The sequence below is a fragment of the Malania oleifera genome, chromosome 9 (genome assembly GCF_029873635.1).
Source record: "Malania oleifera isolate guangnan ecotype guangnan chromosome 9, ASM2987363v1, whole genome shotgun sequence".
Classification (NCBI taxonomy): Eukaryota; Viridiplantae; Streptophyta; class Magnoliopsida; order Santalales; family Ximeniaceae; genus Malania; species Malania oleifera.
The window spans coordinates 52461149-52485496 of record NC_080425.1 but is presented as its reverse complement, the minus strand read 5'-3'; the positions used below and the strand labels follow the sequence as shown (position 1 = coordinate 52485496).

General features: G+C 35.6%; 1 protein-coding gene across 1 annotated transcript; it reads right to left on the bottom strand.

Annotated features, from left to right (window-relative positions):
• Positions 1-480: 480 nt before the first annotated feature.
• Positions 481-24085, bottom strand: LOC131163745 (disease resistance protein At4g27190-like). Its single transcript, XM_058120452.1, has 3 exons — positions 22089-24085; positions 21715-21997; positions 481-2444 (listed from the first exon to the last, which is right to left on the bottom strand). The coding sequence occupies exons 2-3, from the start codon at positions 21986-21988 to the stop codon at positions 808-810; spliced, it is 1911 nt and encodes a 636-aa protein (XP_057976435.1). The 5' UTR covers positions 21989-21997; positions 22089-24085; the 3' UTR covers positions 481-807.
• Between the last annotated feature and the right edge of the window lie 263 nt (positions 24086-24348).

Below are 24348 nucleotides of genomic sequence, written 5' to 3'. Positions count from 1 at the left end.
ACTCCAAAATTGTAAATGTTTATGGTTAGATGATAATCTTGATTTGTAAGATATTTAAAATCAATCTCTCTCTCTCTCTTATATATATATATATATATATATATATATATATATATATATATTCTAAGGGTTTAAGAGCACTCAACTTATTTACAAAATTAACAAAGTGTCTCTCTATCCTTCTTCCTTTTAACACAAAAGTCTCTTACCAAATTTATTTTTTAAATCTATGTGTACTCTTAACTTATTTATCAAGAAAACGAGCTGCTTCTCTATCCTTTTTACTTTTTAACACAAAGGTTTTATTTCACTTATTTTCTTAATAATACTATTTTTAAGATATTAGCTGTAAACATTCAATGTGAATAGAAAAAATAATATTTGAAATAAAATTTCATTTCAAGTGAATTTATTCCCGTACAACACATGTGCAGTGACTAATATATGAAACAATTATGCAAGAACAATGGAGGTGTTAGCAATAATATATTAGATAGGCACACACATTTAGAAATCATGCGACACTGAAAGATGCCAGACTTAGTTTATACATTCCAGAACCGGTTCTTATTTCTTAATAATTAGCTATAAACTCATAAGGTAAGGTCTCGGTTCTAACCACCATCTAATACTGCTTGCATGGCTCAAGCTCCATGCTTTGGATATTGATTTACTCTACAATGAACTCTATTACAGGGACAGTAAGCCACTTGAAACAACTTCTTCTCCACGCTAATGGGCCCTCATGACATTTGATCATCTAGAAGTATGCTAGACGCTCCCTCAATTCATGGGTACGAGAATTAATCATGTGGCTTTATCTTCGATTATGTCGAGGGGTGATTTAATTGGGATAAATATAGCAGCCAAACATTCTGGCCGGCAAATTTCCCACTCCAGTGCTTCCCACCAGTGTCTCTCACCCTTGATGGTCTTCAACTTTCTGCTAGACAATTCTCCATGTGAAAAACTCTTGAGCTTTGGGCAGTCATAAATGCTCATCCATTCTAACTCTGGTGCAATGCGTAGGCCACCAGATAGATTAGTCAATTCCGGTGTGAAATGAAGTGATATCTTTTTCAACTTTGGAAGTAAATAATATGATTTTAAGCATTGGAATTTCTCCTCCGCAGGGTCTTCCCAGGTTACTAAGCTTTTTATGGCTGGACAATCTTCAACTATGAGTTCTTGCAAGTTGCTGAAAACAAAAAGCAACACCCATGTGAAAATGGTAGCCAATTGTGGACACGTACGCAAGTTTAAGGATTTCAAATGTGAAAAACACCTAGTCTGCACTGGCCCCGCCCATATGGTTCTTAAATTTTTCATGTAGTAAATATTTAAGTATTCTAGTGATTCAAGCCCAATTCTAGCTTCTCCAAGGATATCTTTTCCATCTATGATCGCTTGAATCTCATTACATTCCCCTAGTATACAACATTTCAGACGCTTCATATTTTCAATCCCAAATTCAGACAACTTCTTAGCAGTTACATGGCGATCTAGGTGAAATGCTGTTGCATGTCCAAGCACCTTTCTAATTTCTTCTCCAGGGATTCCCTCACCGTATACATATGTTAAGCATCTCCGCCATCGCTTTAGCTCAAATTCAACATCATGGAGGAGTCGAGATATGATCCGTTTGACATGATGACCAACAATAACTCTGAATTGAACCAATCGATTTCGGGATACTAGTAACTTTGATGTAAACTTCCATGGCAACATCCCCAGTAGTTCCACCTTCGGAAAGTAGAATTTGAGAAATCTTAGTCTCTCCAAGCAGCAAATTTCTTCCATTACATTTTCCACAATTATGTGCCATCGCTCATCATCTGGATTCACATCTATACATAATTCTTCTAATTTACAGAGAGATGATATAACCCAGCGAGGAATCATTGTTCTTGACTGCTCACTTTTCCTGCCACAGTTCATATATCCATAGAATGAGACTTTCAAGCATTTGAGTATTGTCAAATTTCTAATTTCTCCAGGTAGATCTATAATCTCTGTCCCTTCAAGATCAAGTACCTCAAGATGCTTAAGCTCTCCAACTTTTGGCGATAGCACCATAAAACTCTCACAATCATTTAAATAGAGTTCTTTGAGGCTGACCAGCCCAAATAGCGACAGTGGCAATGACTTGATACCAGTCTTGGACAAGTTGAGGACTTGGAGGGCAGGCATGTGTTGAAAAAATGCAGAAGGAATGGTTCGCAATTTGTAGTTTCCTTGTAGGACTAATTTTGAAAGCTTTGGGCATCTTGGGTTCTCAGTTAATGTTGACAATTCACTATTCACCAAGTGGACCTCCACAGTTCTCTCCCACTCATCATCATTTGGTGGCATTAATTCTTCACCACTTTGCTTAATACACAGTCTAGCTTCTCGCACAGTTACTTTTCTCTTCCTCATCGAATGTCCAGATGACCCGTGCATCCCTGGAACAAATGGATGTGAGGGAAGCCATTGATTGTGAACTAGAAGAATTTAGAAATTATAAAGTAAAACAAGCATGTGGTACATATAATGTTACAAATTAAAACCCAAACTAGTGTTGCAATAAAATTCTTCCATCCATGTCAAGAATCATAAGTGTACAAGAACTAATTAATATACATGAACATGTTACATCAATTTTCCTCTTAACAAATATTGGTGTTTTGCCAATATATATTGATTCATGCATTGATTTATGTATGAGTGATGCTATATGCGCAAAACATGTTCACCTCTTCAGCTCTTCCACAGCAAAGTCAATTTCATAATCACCTTTTCATTGAATAAAATTCACAAAAAATTTTTATTTGTAAAGCATTTTACAAAATGCATAACCATTCTTCTATTCTTCAACAGATGAAGTAGATAAAGAGTTTTTTTAATTCGTGGCCAAAGGGCTTCCAAGCTGTGCGCCATTGTAAGTTCATCTGTTTAGTGTCAAATTCCCATGTTTGCATCCAACAGGAGTATAAGGTCTCCAAGCTAGGTTAATAGATTATAAGGTATTGATATAGGACAAGAAGCAAGACTTTGGGAAGATCCTAGCTAGAGAATAATTAAGAGTTGGGTAAAATTATTGTTGAGTTTAGTTAGTAGTTTATTATGTGTTTAGTTTAATTAGTTAGTATTATGTGTATTTGGGGGCTTGTCTATAATATTTTTGTATTCTAGGAGTACATTCGTAATGTAGCGTAGGGTATATTTATAATTTCATGTGAAGAGGATTTCTTATAAATAGTGTGTGAAAGCTATGTTGTTGATGAATTTGAATTTGAGAAGTGAACATGTGTTCTCCCTTGTATCTCCTTTCACCTCTCGTCTTCCCCCCCCCCCCCCCCCTCTCCCCGCCCCCTCTCTTTTTCTCTCCTCAATTTCTTCTAATCTCTCCGATGCCTGCAGATCCTTTATGCTGCCCCTGCATCATTTGGCATCAGAGCCCAACCACGATCTCTATACTTCCATTTCAAATCCCCCCATCTTATTCAATATAAGTCTCAAGAGTGCAAAAAAAAAATTAGCAGGAGAGGTCAAACATATTAACTTTAACTTCTTGAGTTTGAATGAAAAAAATTCATATTTATATTTTTCTTCTATTTATTTCTTTCCATTTGTAATTATAAATATTTACTTTTTTTTATTACTGTTACTTTTTAACACTTCTTCTTCTTCTTCTTTCCTCTGTCCTTTCTCTTTACCCTCTCTTGCCTTCTAATTCATACTCTGTAATTCTGCCTCTCTGTTTTAATCTCTTTGTAGTTCTCTGTCTCCTCCTCTCTACTTTTCTCAAATCTCTTCCCTTTCCTGTTTCCTGATATGATCGCCTTCTTTTCTATTCTTATTATTTCTTTCTTGCTTCCTCCTCCCTTCTTCTCCCTTCTTCTATCTTCTTTCTTGTCTCTTCTTCATTCTACACTTCTACCTCACTCCTATATCTCTCTTATTCTACTTCCTGGTTCTCTGTTTTGAAATTTTAGTGAAAAAAAATCCCAGTTGTGTCCCAAAATCTTTGAACACCACTTTCAAGCAACCATGCTGCAACACCACCCACATCATCAAAGAAGAGCACTCTGACACCCCTTCCCCTACAATTTCATCACCGTCGGATCACTGCAAAAGCCCCACACACCAGCAGAATGTTGATCAGCGGACGACCCTTCAAAATCCCACCCTATAATTTTCTCATCACACCACCACCACCACTGTACTCCCCTTTCATGGATCCCCACGCGTACCCACGCGCCAACGATGCACATGAGCGCACTTGCCAGAATCGTCTGCAATTGCCAAATCGCAAGAAATTGATTCCAGCCATGAGAAATTGGTGTTTTCTCTTGAGATTTCGATTTGCAGCATGACATTTGGTTCCCAACTTGATATATTTGGTATGATCATATGCTACGAGAAGTGAGAAATTCTCCCTGCCAGCACTAAAAACCAGGCTCTATTGCTGCATCTTGTGAATTTTCAAGGTGAATTTGTTTCATTTTAGCATGACACTCAAGATCTAAGGAGAACTGAAGATAGTTCTTGAAAATTGGGAGTCAAGTTTATGGTATTGCACGACTGGATTGAGTATTGTGGGAAGGTGTGTTAAGAACTTTTGGGGATAATAGTGATATATAGTTGGAGTGTGTGTAAGTAAAAATCCAAAAATACAGTGACAAGTTATTTAGCAAAGAAATGCCATTTATAATACCTTGGGCACAATTTCAAGCTTTTCCACACATTTCTTCAGTGTTGAGGAAATATATGCAATTCATCATTGATAGAAGATGTCCACTGAATGTGGTTCTAGAAATGGAGTCACTCATACGCAACTTCATCCAGAATCTTACCGAAAGCCTTGTGAGATATCTTGGATTGATAACACTACCATACATGTTGGATGATTTGGGTGTGACTCAAACACATGAGAAAACATGTCTTCCACTATAATGGTAAGAAGATCATCTTGAAGCCCACATTACCAATCAACCAAGACAAAGAATCTTCCAAAGTTACTCAACTTGAAGATACTACTAGCAAGGAAAACGAATATGTTTGAAGACATTCAAAGTCTTACATTCCTGCTGTTAAGACTGTCATCCTTGATGTGTTTATTGATGCCAACTCTCAGTTCAAGTCTATGACGCTGCCAAAGGATAGTGGTTTCTTGTATCACTTAAGCACTGGCTTTCAAAGAATCCCAGTTTGCTTCTCACTTATGATCCTCCAGCATTTCAAAATTTGAGGCCAACTTTTTTTTAGCTAGGGGAGAGTTGATGTAGGACAAGAAGTAAGACCTTGGGAAGATCCTTTTTGGAGAATAATTAAGAAGAGTCGGGTCAAGGAATTATTAAGTTCAATTAGTAGTTTATTTTATATGTAGTTTAATTAGTATAGTATTTGGGGGCTTGTTCGTAGTATTTGTGTATTCTATAGGCATAGTTGTCAAATCAAGATTCAAATTGTGAATCAAAACCCCAGTTTTATAAATAGAGAATCGAGAATCGAATCATTAGATTTGGTGCAAAATTTGAGAAATTGATTCCTAATGACTTGCACACATGTAAAACAAGTAAAATAATAAAATGCATTGAAATATCAACAAATATGGATCATTCATGTTGATAATTAGAATGGCGCTTACCTTCGTAGAAGTGTTGTAGGTCTAAATCCTACTATGATCCATTTAACTCGTATATATATTGATATAAAAGAAAAACTAGCCTCATAAGCAAGATATATGATGATATAACCATTCAACCTCTATCAAGTATCAAGTTAAACTAGTTTCTATGAAACAATAACACTTGTTATGTGACTTAAAACTAAAGTCCTAAGTGTAAGAGTTCAAAATACACTAAAAAGTACAATAATGAAAAAAAATATTTAAATTGAACTTCATGCTTATGGTGTAAGTTTACATGTTTAACAATAAAAATTCATGTGCATGTTTTCTTTTTTGAAAAAAAAAAAAAAAAAAAGCCCAATAAGGAGAGGAAACAAGAAAAACTTACTGGAAAATTGAACTTGATGATTTTTAAGGAAATGAATCAATAAAAAACAATAAAAAATTTGAACTTTATGGTGTACTGGTGTGTAATAAGAAAATTCATTTTTAGTGCATGTGTAATAACTGAAACAAGAGGAGAAAGTAAATTTAAAAAAAAAAACATAAACAAAATTTACTAAAATAAAAAAACTAATGAAAATCATATCTTTAAATCTAGAGGAGGGGAGAGGGCAATGTACCAACCAAAAGATCACTCACCTAGTTGACTTTGGTTTTCTTCTCGAAATAGATTTCCTTCTCTAACTCTAGTTTTCTTCTAATCTTATCTAATGTCAGAAAGAAGAGGTGCAGAATGAGGGGGCCGACAAACTTCTTTTTCCCCTTTTGGAGGACAAAACTCATATAAATAGCAAATAGAGAGCCACGATGTAAAAAAAAAAAAAAAAAAAACAAAAAGGTTTAAAAATATTTAAGTTGGGTTTTAGAGGAGTTGCATCTGAATCTTACGATTTGAGTCATTGATTCACCACGTGAATCATACAATTCACCTTGATTTACTGCCATCGAAAATTCTCCCATGCAATTTGAACTGATTTATGCCTTTCTCGATACGGATCAGACGCTTCAAATCGAGAATCGTACGATTCTAACAATTATGTCTATGGGTATGTGTTGGGATACAAAATGGCTTAAATTACTTCTCTACTTTCTCATTGAAAGATGTACAAATATTTATATAGAAAAAAGGGATATGAAAAAAGAATTAAATTGTTACAGGTGGTTGTATAGAAACAAAAAAAGGAATAACTAATTACGAAAAGGAATAACAGATTCAAAGCCTCCAGATTCCTGCATGCCAGCTGTTTGTGAAAAGTCCTCCATGAGGGTAGCTGGGTTGAGTAGCTTGATACGCCCCTTTGAGTCCAATGGTGTATCTACAACATTAAGACTCAACTTTAACCGAAGGAATTTGTCAACAACTAGTGGTTTTGTGAAGACATCGGCAATTTGATCTTTGGAGCTAATGAATGAGACTTTAATTGAGTTGGCGTGACCCTATCTTGAACAAAATGATAATCAATGTCCATGTGTTTTGTTCTTGAGTGATATACAAGATTAGCTGAGAGGTACGTCACCCCTAGGTTGTCACACCATAAAGTAGGGGTTTGAGAAACCCTGATGCCAAGTTCACACAACACTGTTTGTAACCAAATGAGTTCAGCTGCTGAGGAAGCTATTGATTTGTACTCAACTTTTGTTGAAGATCTAGCAATAGTTTGTTGCTTTTTGTATAAAAACCCAAAAAGAGATATAAAAATTGATTTAAAAAAAAATAATAATTAATTAATCGAATTTAAAAGAAAAAGGAAAAAAATTAATTAAAATTTATTTTTATTTTATTAATAAAATATATTATTATTAATATTAATTAAATATATTATTATTATATTAATATATATATATATATATATATATATATATATTACATCACCTGAAGCTTAGGGAAGCTTCAGGTGATTTTGAAATTGGCGCAGCACCCCACCCCATCTTTTATCTTCTTCTTTTATTTTTTTTCTTTTCTCTGCTATTCTCCTGCAACTCTCTGAATTCTCTCTCTCTCCTCGATTTTGTAATGGATTTTCGCCTGATCGAAAATTCGAAAATACCACTGGACTCCATTCGCCGCTGCCGTCATTTCTACAGGAGCGGATCGGTGGTAGGAGCGGTGTAAGCGTATTCCCTGGGGTAAGTCATTTCCCCATTTTTCTTTAATTTCTTGCAAAATATAAGTCCAATTGACGAACGGACACCACCACGAGAATCTAGAGATGATTCTCTACAAGTCTAGTGGGACGAAATTCTCGTGGGGGTGTCGGGCCAAAACCCCAAATTTGGGGTGCGGCGATTATTAAGCGGCTTATTTTTAATTAATTAGCATTAATTTAGAAATGCTAAAATATTAAGAATTTGAGACTGAAGTAGAATTTCTGAAATTTAAGGCTCGGGTGAGTGCCGCGGGTGTAATTTTGGGACTCGTAGGCAAATTTTGGAAAATTAAGTAGGGATATTAAATAATAGTTTAAATATTAATTTGAAGTATATGGAGCCTAAGGAAGGCTAGATGAGTATTATTTTGGAGAAATAGATTAATTAATCTGGGAAAAAATGTAAATTTCAGGAGTTGAATTTCGGGCGCTAAGGGCGTAGGATTTGGGTCCTAAGGAATTTCTCAATAGTCGGGTAAGGGAATAAACTAAAGCAGTAATTTTTCATACAAATTATTACTGATTAGGTGTAAATTTATTTTCAGAAAAGCATATGTTATGTTGTGTATTACGAATAAAATGTACGATTGAGAAAATACTGCTATGATGATTAAAATGTATATGTATGTATGAGATGTAAGTAATTCACGATTTTAGAATATGAAGTATGACTTTTAACAGCATATGTGTGGCATGAATATTATTTTGTGTGAAATGTATTATGATGTGAAAGATTTTACGAACAAAGCATGATTTCAAGTATTATGAAAATATGAGTTATGTTGTGATGGTTTTGACGATTATGTGATAAATGATATATTTTCAGAATATATATACATGAAACAATTTTGGCGCGAAGCCATATATTTATGTTATCGGCACGAGGCCGTATTTATGTTTTTGATGCGAGACCATATATTTATGTTATCGGCACGAGGCCGTATTTATGTTATTGGCGCGAGGCCACGTATTTATGTTTTTGGCACGAGGCCGTAATTACTATATTTTCGGCACGAGGCCGTAATGATGTTATATATATGATCATGTATTATATGTTATCACCACCAGGATGTTAGTTTAGTTCAGTTCAGGGGCTCGGTACTGAAGCTATATGTGTAGATCAAATATCTACGTCAGATTAGTGCTAACCATCCCACGAGGGGATGGGAGATGGATAGTCTATGTGGCTTTCAGTAGAGTGTGGATGTCCACCTAGCAGTCCAGACCAGGGTGTGGCGGGCTTATCATACTTATAGACATATTTGATTCGGCAGTGGTCGGCCAGCCATTGTCGGGTCCCGCCTTCGGGCTGAACAACCCGTCATGGGGGGTAATACATGACACCAGTTAGGTAATCATCCTAGATTTGTTTTCAGTACTACAGTTATAACAGATGATTTTATGTATGTTATGATTTATTAACAGATGTGAAAATATATGTTTACCCAGTACAAATATGATGATGTTTATAGAATTATGAAATGTACTGTATACGTACAAATGCATTAAATATTCATGTTGCCACACAACTGTATTTAGTTTATTTTCCCTTACTGAGAAGTGTCTCACCCCCGAATATTAATTGATTTTCAGGAAATCCAGTGAGACCGGCAGGCTAGAGCCGCCATTGAGTGATTGGAGCTTTCCTACTAGAAGGGTAAGCATTGAACTAGGATTGGGAGTTTTTGTTATTTAATCCTAGTGTTATTTTGACTTTTGGAGGTTGTATATCATAATAGTATTTTGATGTTATAGAAAGATCTGGTATTATGTTTTATGATTGGATGTTTGTGATTTTATGTTTACTGCTGTTAGGTTTTCCGCTGTGTTGGACAAGTGTCCCCGCTACCCACGGGTTCGGGTTGACCATTTTATTTATTATGTGATATTTTATGTTAACAAATTGAGGGACGTTACATTTTGGAGCTTCAAGAAATGAGGTGTTTGCCAAGGTAGATGCAAAAGCCTTCCGTGGAACGACGATCATCTGGACAACCCCCCCCCCCCCAATTGGCATTCGAGTAAGCTTGAAGAGTGAGACTTGAATTGGATGCAAAAAATAGACCATCGTGGCTTTCAAATATTTGAGTATGCGCTACATGACACTCCAATGAGGTTCTTTGGAGGAATGCATGAATTGACAAACCTTGTTGACTGAGTTAGAGATATTTGGTCTTATAACTGAGAGATATTGCAAGCCTCCCAAAATGCTACTGTAGAGACCTAAAAAATATAATAATTAAAATAAATAGGGAAAAAAGGAAGAAGGTTGTGCCCAAACTGTTGACGGTTTCATGGGGAAGTAGGGAAATCGTTGAAGGTTTTGTATTTACCGCAGTAAGGTAAAAGGTAAATGGTTAAAAAGGTTTGGTTAAAGACCAAACCGTCAACGGTTTTTGTGACACCCAGAAAAACCGTCAACGATTTTATCAGGTAGTGCTAAAGTTATAAAATCTTGCGAGCTTCATTTGGTTATAAGAATTTATTTCCTCTCCCTCTCTCTCTTTCTCTAAACCCACGAACATCCTCCCCCTTCTCTCTACAATTCTACTCCGAAATAAGATCGAATCAACGATCAAAAACCACTATAAGGATCAGGGATCGATTCTCTACAAGTTCACTGGAGCAAAATTTTGATTTGAGGAGTTCAGATACAATCCCAAAATTGAGGTAAGGATGTAGTTTGAGTGTTAATTGGTGGTTTATCTGATTTATTGGATGTATAGGCTTAAAATGTGAATATGATAATTATTCTGGGAATTTAGTTGATTGACTCGAGAATATATGTGTAATTTCAGGGTTTTGAAATCACGAACGCTGCAAGTGTGAGATAGAAAAAAATAGTAAATAGGTCTCAGTTAGTGAGGTAAGGGAAATATGTTATGCCAGTTTACATAGAAATTTTTATCAGTAAAATATTTTATATATAATTATATGTTATTGGGTTATGATTTTTGAATAATTCATAATATGAGAATGTGGGTTTGAAATTATGTGATTTCAGGACAAATACTACAACTTATAAATCATTTTTATAAAGCAGAAAAAATACAGATTATAGTACATAAGATTTATTTATTTAATTGTGTGGGATGAGAAATATTAGTCTAGCACAAAGTTTCATACAACTTTTATAGAACTGTGATTTACAGTATTATAGAGATATGATTCACAGTTATTATAGAAAGCAATTTACAATTATTATAGAGATAAGATTTATAGTTAATAAAGTGCTATGATTTTTACAGTGTTTTACAGAACCATGATTATACAGTACTTTACAGAACCATGATATATAGATTATAGAACCATGACACGTAGAAATAGAGTTTATATAGATATACAATTATTATAGCGTCATGATTAATACAGTGAATTACAGAATCATGGTTAATACAGTTGATACAGAATCATGGTAAAACAGATAAATATTATATAGAAATAGTATTACATAGTATCAGATACTAATGGACCAGAGCAGCTTATAGAGCACGGTACCATAGCTAACACAGTATAGTTAGTGCACTCATACATCTCAGATAGAGTATGGTGTTGGATGCCGATTGTGCCCGAGGAGAGTAAAGGGCTCCTTGGCATCCAAATTAGGTGGAGCAGGCCTTTCGTGCTACAAATATACATAGTTTGACTAGCACTGGTAGGTCAGCCATTGTTTAGTCCAACCTACGAACTGCACAACTCTGTCATGAGGGATTAAATCATGACACACAGTTATCCATCCAAGGAAGTTTTCATAGTTATGTACATATATAGTATTTAGAGAAAACAGAGATTACATATTATAGATAGAAGTATAATTGAATAGATAACTCATAAATTCTGTATTTTAAATGACATAAGTGTGGGTTATTGTACAGATACTTTTAAATGATATCTCATTTATAGTTTAATTAAAGGTTATGTTATGTGTATAATATCATCTGCCACACACTGGTAATAACATATTTCTTCTTACTGAGAGGTGTCTCACCCTAGTATTATAAACATTTTAGGTAACCTAGATAGACAAGCAGGGTCAGCTCAGTGATAGAGGAGGCGGCTGAGTTGATAGAGATTTGGGGTAAGTTTTGGGCTGAGTAGTAGGGTTAACCAGCCCTCAGCATTTTGGGATTTTTGGAAAGGTTGTATATGTATATATAAGTGGATGTGTTAGTACTCTGGTAATGTGAAATTTGGTTTATGGTTTGGATGTTTATGTTTTCCGCTGCGTAGGTAGTATGCATGGAATGCACATGTTACCACAACACCCACTTTGGGCCCGTGATGATGATATGATTATATTTACAGAATATCAAAGTTATGTTATACAGCTTGACGGTGTTTATAAGGAAAAAGAAAAAAAATGATATGAATTTTAGGGTCGCTACAAGTTTGGTATCAAAGCCTAGGTTGCTAGGTTCTATAGACTTTAGTGTACAATGGAAAATAATACCGGAGTATAGGAATGGAATGTGGATGAGGGTAGAAATGAGTAGACAAGGATTTTGGAAAATTTAATGCGAGGGATTAAGATGAGAATTTAGGGATTTGCCTCACGGTTTGGAGGTAGGAATTTCGGGGTGGTTTTAGTGATTTTCCTAGGGTGATGATTTCTGGAAAACCATAGTAAACTATCGTCGATTCCTATTTCCAAATGGTAAGATTGAACCTTAAATATGTTAATGGCTGGTATGAGGATATTTTAGTTAGATTAATGTAAGAGTTGTATTATGAAGTCCGAATTCTCATATTATTCTTGTGTTATAGTAGGATGGACCCAAGAAATAGCAGTGTACATGGCAGTGGTAATGGCGGTATAAGGCCATCCAATATGGGAGGCAATGACTCTGAACAGGTGCTGCGCAATGTGGCAGAACAAGTAATGGCAGAAATCGCTTAGAACAACAAAGAACAGGGCTGCCCACTAACTGATTAGGGCTGCACGATCCAACAATTCACTGACATGAATCCTCCGACATTTTTAGGAGGAACTGATCCTATAGTTGCCAAAAATTGGATGCAGGAGATTGAGAAAACGCTGTTGGTGCTGCACTGTATTGATGAACATAGGGTCCTATGTACTACATATAAGTTGACAGGTGCGATTGGGAGATGGTGGACAACCGTGAAGTTGCTTGAGGAATAAAGACTAGTAACAGTGGCCATGACTTGGAACCAATTCAAGGAGATATTCTTTGATTGTTATTATCCTGCCACTGTTAGAGAAGCTAAGGTAGCAGAATTTCTGAATCTGACATAGCGGTAATTGGCGGACCAGCAGTATGCAGCAAAGTTTATCGAGCTGTCATGTTTTGCTCCCTACATCATCTTAGATGAGGCTAAGAAGGAGAGAATGTTTGAGAGGGGCTTGAGGCAAGAAATCTATAAACAAGTGGTAGTTCTTAAGGTGCAGGATTTCTCCAAATTGGTGGATAGGGTCATAGTGGCAGAGGAAAGTAGCCAGAGGGATGTGGGGACATCAAGTCAGAGAAAGAGGCCCATGCCTCGGGGTTCTAAGAAAGGTCTAGTAGGGGCCCTTGGAGGGGAGACAGATATGGTAGAGCTCAAAGACAGAAGAGGGAAGATCATGGGTACCATGGCAAGCAGACATGCCCTATTTGCCGCAAATGCGATAGAAGACATATGGAAGAATGCTAGTTGGGAAACAATGTTTGCTATAGATGTGGAAAACCCGAACACATAGCGCGGGAATGTTGTTGGCCACCCAACAATGCACCGATCCCTAGACAGATTCGGGGACATAACCATGCACCCATGGGTGGCAGCCAGTAGGGGAACGAAACCCCGGTTAGGATTTATGCGTTGATGCCGGGAGATGCCGAGGTTGCAGGTGACATCATGACAAGTATTATTATTGTTTTATCATAAAAGCTATTATTTTATTTGACTCAGAAACCACCCATTCGTTCATGTCGTTGGAGTATGTCAAGTTGACTAGAGTTGAGACAATTGTTAAATACTGATTTGTTAGTAGCCACGCCAACTAGATCAGCAGTGAGATGTAGAAAGGTGCTTAAAAACCATCCAGTGGGCATTCAGGAGAAAATATTACCAGCTGATCTTTTGGTATTAGACATGTGGAGATTCGATATGATATTGGGTATGAACTTACTGGTAGCTAACTACGCTAGCATTGATTGCCATAAAAAAGAGGTGATCTTCAAACCCTCGGGACAATAGGAATTTAGATTTTTGGGATCGCATTTGCGCACCTCGCCATAGTTAGTATCAGCCATTCAAGCCACGAGGCTACTCCAAGATGGTTGCCAGGGGTATGTAGCTTATATAAAAGAGATGCCAGAGGAAGAATTGAAACTTACTGATATTCCAGTAGTCAAGGAATTTTCAGATGTATTTCCAGAAGAGTTACCTAATTTACCACTAGATTGGGAGATTGAGTTTCTTGTGGATTTACTTTCAGGAACAGCATCGTTATCTAAAGCACCCTACAGAATGGCCCCAGTCGAGTTAAAGGAGCTAAAAGATCAGTTGCAGGATTTGTTAGATAAGGGGTTTATCAGACCTAGCATGTCGCCCTGGGGAGCGCCAGTGCTATTTGTAAAGAAGAAAGAAGGAACGCTAAGAATGTGCATCGATTATAGGGAGATAAATAAAGTGACGATCAAGAATAAGTATCCTCTTCCTAAAATTGATGATTTATTTGATCAATTACGGGGAACTCAGGTCTACTCCAAGATTGATCTTCGGTCGGGATACCATCAGGTGAAAATTAAAATAGAGGATATTCTGAAGATACCATTCAGTACCAGATATAGCCACTACGAGTTTCCAGTTATGCCATTTGGCTTGACTAATGCACCCACAACGTTTATGGACTTGATGAATCGGGTATTCCATTAGTACTTGGATCAGTTTGTTGTCTTTAGATGATATACTGGTCTATTCAAAGAGTTTTGAAGAGCACGAAGATCATCTGAGACTAGTATTGCAGGTACTATGAGGAAAGAAGTTATATGCTAAGTTCAAGAAATGTGAGCTTTGGTTGAGGCAAGTCATTTTCCTCGGACATGTGATGTCCAGGGATGACATATCAATAGATCCAAGAAAGATAGAAATGGTGGTGAATTGGATGAGACCGGGAAATGTTCAGGAGATCAAAAGTTTCCTAGGTCTAACGGGGTACTACCGGCGTTTTTTGGATGATTTTTCCAGATTATTGGGTCCACTAACACAGATCACAAGGAAAAATATGAAATTTGAATGGACTGACAAGTGTGAGCAGAGCTTCTAGGAGTTGAAACAATGACTTGTCACTACACTGGTGTTATCTATTCCATCAGGGGAGGATGAATTTGTTATATACAGTGACGCATCCCAGGACTCAGGTGTGTGTTGATGCAGCACGGGAGGGTTATTGCATACGCTTCTCAGCAGCAACTTAAGGAGTGTTGACCTTATAGGTCACACCTAGTTTAGATTATGACAAATACTCTTGGTACTAATGGCATGTAAGTTCACCTTGTGCGCGCTTTAGGACTAAAAGACATATCATGATGGCGTGCGGTGTTCGTGCCAAAGAATGAAGATCTATGTGTTGTATTTTGTATTCATTAATTTATTTCTTTTTTTTGGGATGTATTTTATTATGAACTGTGCACTTGTATGCCTTGTAATAATTTGCATCATGCATAGTAGGTAGGTATGCTCAAAACAACCATAGTTGGACTTTAGATACCCACACTAAGAACACAAGTCCCCTACATCACTTATCATAATCAGAGAAATCAAATTAAGGCTAAAATGAACTTAATGGGAAAAGTTGAGAGGGTTCGGGTGACCAAACCTATGCCATATAAAGTGGCTCGGGCGATCGAACAAGTCAACATGTTGACTTGGTTTTCGGGCACCCGAACCTGTTTTGAACGTATCTTCCTCGGGCACTCGAAGCTATGTTAGAGCACTTTTGAACTACTCGGGCGATCGAACGATTACGTTCAAAAGAGGGGTTGGGCTATCGAAATGCCTAGTTTGGTTAACCGAACTGTGAGTCAGGCACCCGAACTATCGAACAAATGCTGCTCACTTTGTTTCAGCCGACCGACTCACCCTTCAAGCGCCCGAACCTCTAAAAGTTGAATTTTTGACTGTGTTTGTTCGGGCACCCAATCTATGGCCGGGCACCCGAACCTCACGAGTTAAAATATTTTTTATCGAATTTTTAAATGGGGTAAAATGGGTTAATATTCTTAATGGTCTTTTAAACAAATTTAATTATACCCATTGTGTCCCCAACAGTCAAAAATTCCTCTTTACCTATATATACCCATTCATTTGTCATAATTAGTAAGGATTAGCAAACTTGATTAGGGCAAAATTCTCTCAACATTCAAAATCCTATACTAGCCAAATACTACTTCCAAACACTCACATACCCCTCATTCTTGATTTCTCTAAGCATTGTGAGTATTTTCTAAGGCTATTGTGCTTGATCTCTATGACTAGAACTCTCAGTTACATTATTGTTTGATTAATTTTCTTTGAGAGTTTAGCATTAAAGTTCTTCCACCTATTTCATTTGATAAATCTAGTGTGGAAAGACTTTGAGGGTTGTGGTTCTTGCATTGTTGTTTCAAGATACCTAAACCTAGATTTTGTGTGCAAAAATCCTTTTAAAAAAGCTAGTACTTAAAACAACTCCATTGTGCCTTGAACATTAGAATATTTTATTGAGTTTGTTTGGTTGAACTTGCTTACCATATTTTGAAACCCTAATATGATTTTGTGTTATTAACATAGTGAGTTTCAAATATTGATTGAATATACACTCTGGATTTGAATTGAAAATCTATACGTGATTGAGTGTTTAGCACACATTAGAGCACTGAGCATATTTACATATCATTCGTGCATGCATTATTGATAAAGTTGTATTGGTGCATACATCTGCTTGTCTAGAAGCGAATTTTTGTGTACACATTTTATACAAATTGGTTGTATTCTAGGCGCAGGCCTGAAGAGGGAGACTAGCCCTGTGGAATAGTCCCAGATTGGCTTAGACCCGGTTAGGAAAGCTAGGGGTGCTTTCTTGTTAAGGCGTGTTAGTTGAGGTCAGCCCCTTGAATTGACTTGGTTGTATTAGGTGCCGCTCCACCCATTTAAGTGAGCATTATAGTGGTAATCATTGTGCTAGTGTGGCCAAGGCGGAGACGTAGGCATAATTGACTGAACCTCGATAACATATCGTGCATATTCTTTACATTTCTGTACTTTACCTTTATTGCACGTGTATGTTTATTTGTTCATTGTGTAGACTGGCCCTAGGTTGTATTGCACTGTTGACAAAACCAGTTAACCTAGGCGATACATTTTAAATACCCAATTCACCCCCCTCTTGGGGTTGCACCAAATCTATCAAGGAGTATGAAAGGAATTACCCGGTATATGATTTGGAATTGGCTGCAATGGTGTACACTTTAAAGATCTGGAGACATTATCTATATGGTGGAAAATGTGAGATATTTACCGATCATAAAAGTCTGAAATAATTTTTCACCCAAAAGGAGTTGAATATGAGGCAGAGGAGATGGCTAAAACTTATAAAGGATTACGACTGCATCATTAGTTACCACCTAAGAAAAGTAAACATGGTAGCTAATGCCTTGAGTCAGAAATCAATGGGAGCAACACTATTAGCAATGGTGATTCAACATCCGATTTAGATGGATTTGGAGAGGCTCGGTATGGAGTTGGTAGAGGGTGAGCACCAGACAATTATTGCCAACTTGGTACTACAACCTACCCTGCAGGAGAGGATTAAAGTTGCTTAGAGGAATAATGCATAATTAAAAGAACTGATGGATAAAGTGCCAGACGGACAGGGAGCAGAGTTTAATATTTCAGATGATAGAACTCTGAGATTTCGTACTAGGCCTGTAGATGCTGAAATTAAGAGGACTATCTTAGAGGAGGCTCACGGATCCCTTTACACAGTGCATCCTAGAAGCACTAAGATGTATCGAGACCTTCCGGAGTCATTCTGGTGGGGTGGCATGAAGAGGGAGATAGCCGCATTTGTGGAGTAGTGTTTAATGTACCGGTAGGTAAAAACTGAGCACCAAAGACCAGTGGGACAGTTGCAGCCACTCCATATCCCTGAGTGAAAGTGAGATAATATCCCTATGGATTTCGTTACAGGATTACCGCCAGCATTGCATGGGCAGAACACCATTTGGGTGATTGTAGACCAGCAGTCGAAGACTGCTCATTTTCTCGTTATTAAAGTTAACTACTCCATGAGCAGTCTAGCGAAATTATATATTTAGGAGATAGTTTGACTCCATGGTGTGCCGGTATCTATAGTCTCAGACTGAGACCCACGTTTCACATCACAGTTTTGGAGAAGCTTGCAGGAGGCTTTGGGGTCTCAACTATCATTTAGTATAGTATTTCATCCTCAAACTAATGGGTATACAGAGAGGATGATCCACATACTAAAAGATATGCTACCAGTACTTGTGTTGAACTTCAGCGGTAGTTGGACCCAGTTTATGCCGTTGATTGAGTTCACGTATAATAACAGCTACCAGACCAACATTGGGATGACACCTTACGAGGCATTATATGGTAGATGTCGTTCTCCGCTATACTGAGATGAAGTGGGTGAAAGGCGTGTTTTGGAGCCAGAGTTGGTGCAGCAAGCATATAATAAAGCCTAACTTATTAGAGACAAATTAGTGTGGTCCAGAGTCAGCAGAAAAAGCTAAGCAGATACTTGCTGCCGAAAATTGAAGTTTGATGTAAGAGACCATGTGTTCCTGAAAGTAGCACCGATGAGAGGAGTTATGAGGTTTATGAGGAAGGTTAAGTTGAACCCAAGGTACATTGGCCCAATTGAAATACTTAAGAGAGTGGGTCCAGTTGCCTATAGATTAACTTTACCACCCGCACTATCTAGGATTCATGACGTATTCCATGTATCTATGCTGAGGAAATATGTCTCAATTCCCTCCTACATGATCAGCTATGAGGAGTTGGGGCTTAGAGATACTTTAACATATGAAGAAATACCAGTATAGATTCTAGATAGGAAGGAACAGGAGTTGCACACCAAGAAAATTCCACTAGTGAAGATGTTGTGGAGGAATAATGTAGTGGAAGAAGTTTCGTGGGAGCTAGAGGAGAAGATATGATAGACCCACATCTATATAGTGGGGATCAACATTAGTTAGAAAAAGTAATAGTTCAGGTAAGGTAAGTATTGTTTCGATTTTATTTTATGCAGTGCATGGTAATATATGTATAAATTGTGCTTTGGATTATAGGATATTGAAAGTTAAGGTGTAGTCCCAATAAGGGGGTGAATTGGGTTATTAAAAATTTTAGTTCTTTCTTTTGAATTCTTAACTTCTTGTTAATTTATCAAACACACAGCAAAAACTTAATTAAATAATCAATCCACAAACCAACACTACAAGTAAACAAACCTTGAACAATCCAACAAACAATCAACAACTAAAGTAATCAATAACAAAATACCCAATCAAGATAGCTTTTTGGCAATTCTCAGCTTTTCCAAGAACTCAAGGTATTTGGTTGTACGTAGCCCTGTGAATATATGTAAGCCTTGTGGTTAATGAAATTTATTTGCACTCTTTTAACTAAGATTTCCTCAAACGATTAAACAACATACTCCCTTTTGGGTTTGTGCAAAAGTTTAATCAAATCGTACTTTCTTAAATTAAAAGTCTTCTTTAATTTCAGTTTTTTTTTTCTAGCAACCTACACTTTGCATACACACACCACAATGTATATATACACTGAAAATAAAGAGATGAGTAAGAGAGACACCGAGATTTTTACGAGGTTTGGCTTATCTCCAGCTTACTTCCTCGCCTTAGGCTAATACTACCAAAAGATTCCACTAGAACACTCCTTTTTTAGCAGAGCAAACCGTTACAAATTCCTCCTTAAGGGTAGAGCCCTCTCTCCAAGTGATACCCCACACTTGATCACTCCTTTAATAGGCTAAAGCAATGCCTCTCCAAGCGATATCTCATACTTGGTACAAGAATCCAACAACCTGGATTGTCAACTCACTACAAGGAAACACGAAACAATCCTTATGTACAATAACACTCTCACAAGAGCATATTAGTACAATTTAAAGCACTATATACTTCAATATTCAAATATCAAAGGAAATAAGATTGAAGCTCAAGAGAATTTATCACCGGGATCTTCTCTAGATGAGAATTAGCAACTCAGAAGCATAGAGATAAGAGAAGATTGATTCAGCACTTCAGAATTCTCAACAAATTAGTATTGCAAGAGTGAGAGCAAGAGGGAGCTTTGAGATAGCAAGTGTGCTTTCAGTTTTGAAACAGATTTTGAATTTCTTAGTGTGTTTGATTTTCTAAAAGCATGTATTTAAAGGCTCTTAAAAGTATTTTCGTGTTGCTCAAGATTACCTAGAGTATTTCTCAAGTTTTCATAAAATTTGTGGCACAAGAAATCTTAGTTTGAATTTTAAAACATTTAAAATTTCTAACCATTAACAGTGCTCAGTAGACTAAAGTGTCAAGTTTAGTCTTCTGAAGTACTTTAAAACATTGAAAAATTTAGTCTGGAAATAGGGTCAAACGACTGGGGTGAAGGGTTCAGTCTTCTAAGTGTGTACTGCCTCTTCTGTATTCTAATAGGAAATTCTTCAACAGACTGAACTTATTCTTTAGTCTTCTGAGGCAATTCTTTAATCTTCTAGAATTGCACTTCAATTTTCTGGGCAGTCACTTTTTTGGTTTTTCAGTTTAGTTTTCAAAAGATCTTTTTACTCTCTTACTTTGATTACTTATAAAACTTTTTCCGAGATTTTAAATAAGGACTCTAAGTCCATAATTAACCTCTAAAGAGTTTCAACATATTTCCATAAGATATATTAATATGAAGTACTTACAACATGGTCTTAAAGCCTAAACCTCTAAGCTTGAAGTCTTCCATGGTATATTGCTTTGTGTCCTCTTTTGATTTGAGCTTGAGTCAGCTTTAGATTTCTACACACTTTACTCATGTTGATGTTGCTTGAGTTATCATTCGATCTCTTTAAATTCATGCCTTAATATTCTTTAAACTTCATTTGATCATCTTTCTTTGGAGTATAAGCTTTCAATGGTCCTTGTGAGCACTTGACCTTGTATTCATATATTTGAGTCTTGAAATATCATCACTTAACCAAATATGTTAAGTTCCTCTGATTTATTATCATCAAAACAAGATTTTAAACCTTATAAGGCTAACAATCTTTCCCTTTTTGATGATGACAAATAAGGAGCAAAAAATTGAGTAAGTCTTAAAAAGACTTCCTCTTATAATAAGTATCAATTTTACACTATTTGCAATATCATGATCAATTTCAATATTAATTTCAATGTCATGCTCATATATCAAAATCACATCATTTAAGATCAAATACTTTCATAGTTGAGCCAATATATCAACTTAACAATATTTGCAATATCAAGATCAATTTCAATATCATGCTCACATATCAAAATCACATCATTCAAGATCAAGATCACATCATTCAAGATTAAATACTTTTATAGTTGAACTAATATACATGCTTAGGTATGCAGTATCATGCTCAATTTTTGCCCAAAATCTCTCCCCCTCTTGACATCAATCAAAAAGAGTAAGATATCAAGAAAAAACGTATAAATACTAAAGCAATGAGCAATCATAAGCAAAAGTATAAATCTAATGAAGACTTAAAACAAAAACTTTGTTTTTATCTTCTCATCATCGGAAACTTCACCATCGTCCAAAGAATTGTCTTCTAATATTCGAAAGGCGGCGAATAATTAGTTACAAATGAAGCAATTGACTTGTAGTTCATCAAATTGTCAGTAGTGCTACTCAACATTAGAATAAAAGAAAAAAAAAATTCCATCTACTTTCATTTTAATTTATTCTTACCTTGTCTAGCGTCTGTTGAAGATCCATTAGAATGATCATGCTCACCCTGGTAAGTAATTAAAGTCCTCCCATCAAGCAAGTGTACTAATCGCTTTTTTGCACGGCATTTAGGCAAAAATGAACACCTGTAATAGCTATGTTCCTCTCCCCGAAGAATTTGTTTTTTGCCATAGCATCGCCAAGGGTAGCCATCATCATCTTGAAAACACGATATATTGGATGTATGCACTTCTTCTTCTTCTTCATCACGGATCTCGGCATCCGTAGGCAGCATTGCTCTCCCCTGCAATATCCACTTGCACAATTTAATTGCTTAATTTGTATGTGAACAAGTTACGAGAATGATTATATAACGAAAAAAAAATCAACTTCACCTCATCCCCAATTTTCCAACCAGATGCCGTTTCACCTCTGTCTGACGGTCAACTTCAAGTTCACCTGCCAGTCCAACTCGTCGGCTATACAAGCACAAGTTTGATTTTTCCGCGTCTTCCACTAGCACACGACAAGTGCGTGACAGCAAGACGAGGAACAGTCGCACACAAATGTGATTGGTGCACCTCAACCAATCTTCTTCGAGTTTTTTTTTTTTAAATATATTAAATAATACCTCATTTTGGGAAGTAATTCCCATAATGAGGCTAACGTAATATAATATATTATATTATTTTTATTGCTTATTGGTATCCTAGTTGGATAGATGCTAGTAAAAATAGGATGGTAGGAAATAATGGCTATACCTGTAGCTGCTCTGCATGTCAATTTCACATGAATAGTACTTCCAAAATATTAAAGATGAAATATTAAAAAAATTTTAAAAATTTAAAATTAAAATTTTATAAAATAAAATAAAACATATATGTATTAAATGTAAAATTAGATAAAAATATTGAATAAAAATGTTAACAAATATAGCATATGAGTGCTGAGCTACTTTCTAAAATCCTCTCAAAAAAATATTGTTAAACAATAGTTTTTGTTAAACTTATTTTTATTAAGCATTCACTTTTTACGTGTCTTATTGTAATTTATTATTATCATTATTAAATCTTTTAAAAAAGAAAAATTGAAAGATTAGGAGTTAGGTAGGTAAAAGAGAAATTAAAATAAATCATAATTTTGGAATTTAGAGATGGATTTAAGTTTTAATATTTTATAAAAGGGTAAAAAATATTTCCAAAATATATTGTATAATACTTTAATTAATTCTTGGGTTGTAAAGTAAAAGATAACTTGATGCTTGTGGGATATCATACAAATTTGTTATGAAAAATATTAAATTCAAAATTTTAAATAGTATATGAAACAATTTTGAAATGAGGATACACTTCTTAATTTTGTTGTCTTGCCTGATCTTAATAAATATTTAAATGGATCCAAAAACATAAGGGGGCAACAGTACAATATTAATGAATTTTTTGTAAAATTATAATTGCATTATTATTATTATTATTATCCCCAAGATCCAACACAATTTATGATAAGTATTTTTGTCATTTGACTTAATAAATAAAAGTGTCAGATCCTTCTAATTTAAATATTAATATGAGTAAAGATATTTTTAAAAATAGGCTAAAATCAACAAAATTAGATTTAATTTTTTTATTTTTATTCTTAAAAGTAGCTAAGACTTAAAATTGGGACTAAGGAATTGTATTACAAATGACCTCCTCTTTCTCTTTCTTAATTAGTCTCAAGCGATAACCACCCTTAGGCCTCCCTATTAAAGAAACTTTTTTTTTTTTTTTAAGAAATGAATTACTAAAAAGGTGAATTACATTTTTATTTTGCATGTCAGTATAATGGATGTGATCTGCAGGTCAGAATTCCGAACAGTTGCTGCAGAGCGTGCACAGCCTGCATATGCTAGCATCCATCAACTACGGATACTAATAAGTAATAAAAATAATATAATGTATATAAACATATTTAGTAATTATTTTTATAAAAATTTTTAAATCCCATCTTGGGATTTGCTGCCGTTCAAAGAGACTAAGCTCTCTGTCAACCATTTGATATTGTCCAGTCAGATATTGACAAATCTGGGCTGACGTGGGCCATCCAACTCTGCACATTTTGGGTTGTCCACACAAGACGATCCATCCAAGAAACCAAAAAACACCATAGCACAAGGAACCGAATTTTTCCCCATTTATCATTTTTTAAAATACATATATTAAATAATATTTTTTTAAAATAATTCTCAAATTGACACGTGGCAAATCTCGTTATTTCAAGGAGCGAGATTACGTCAGAACAAATCTTGCTACTTGGAGTAGCGAAATTACCTCAGAGTCATTCTGGGAAATACTTCCCAGAATGAGGTATTATTTAATATATATTTTTTAAAAAAAAATTAAAATGGGAAAAAACTCGATCTTCTTCCCTTGTTTGTGAAATCGATTAATTACAAGTAGTTATACCAAATATATATATATATTGTTGATATAAAATAAATAAAAATATAAATATTTATTGAGTCCATAATAAGAAGTAGACAAAGAATAACTATTCCTAATTTTCATTATTGATATAATTAAGAATATATAAGGAATAATTATTCCCTTAATTCTCAAATTTAAAATACATTTCATCTTATTCCAAAAAATAACTATACTCTGGAGCCAAAATTTT

What these genes read in the sequence shown, in the direction of transcription:
- LOC131163745 (XM_058120452.1), bottom strand. Translation starts at nt 21,988, where the DNA reads ATGCTGCCTACGGATGCCGAGATCCGTGATGAAGAAGAAGAAGAAGTG. An exon ending in TTCAACAGACGCTAGACAAG is followed by an intron (nt 2,445 to 21,714) that starts GTAAGAATAAAT and finishes CATTTGTTCCAG; the next exon opens with GGATGCACGGGTCATCTGGA.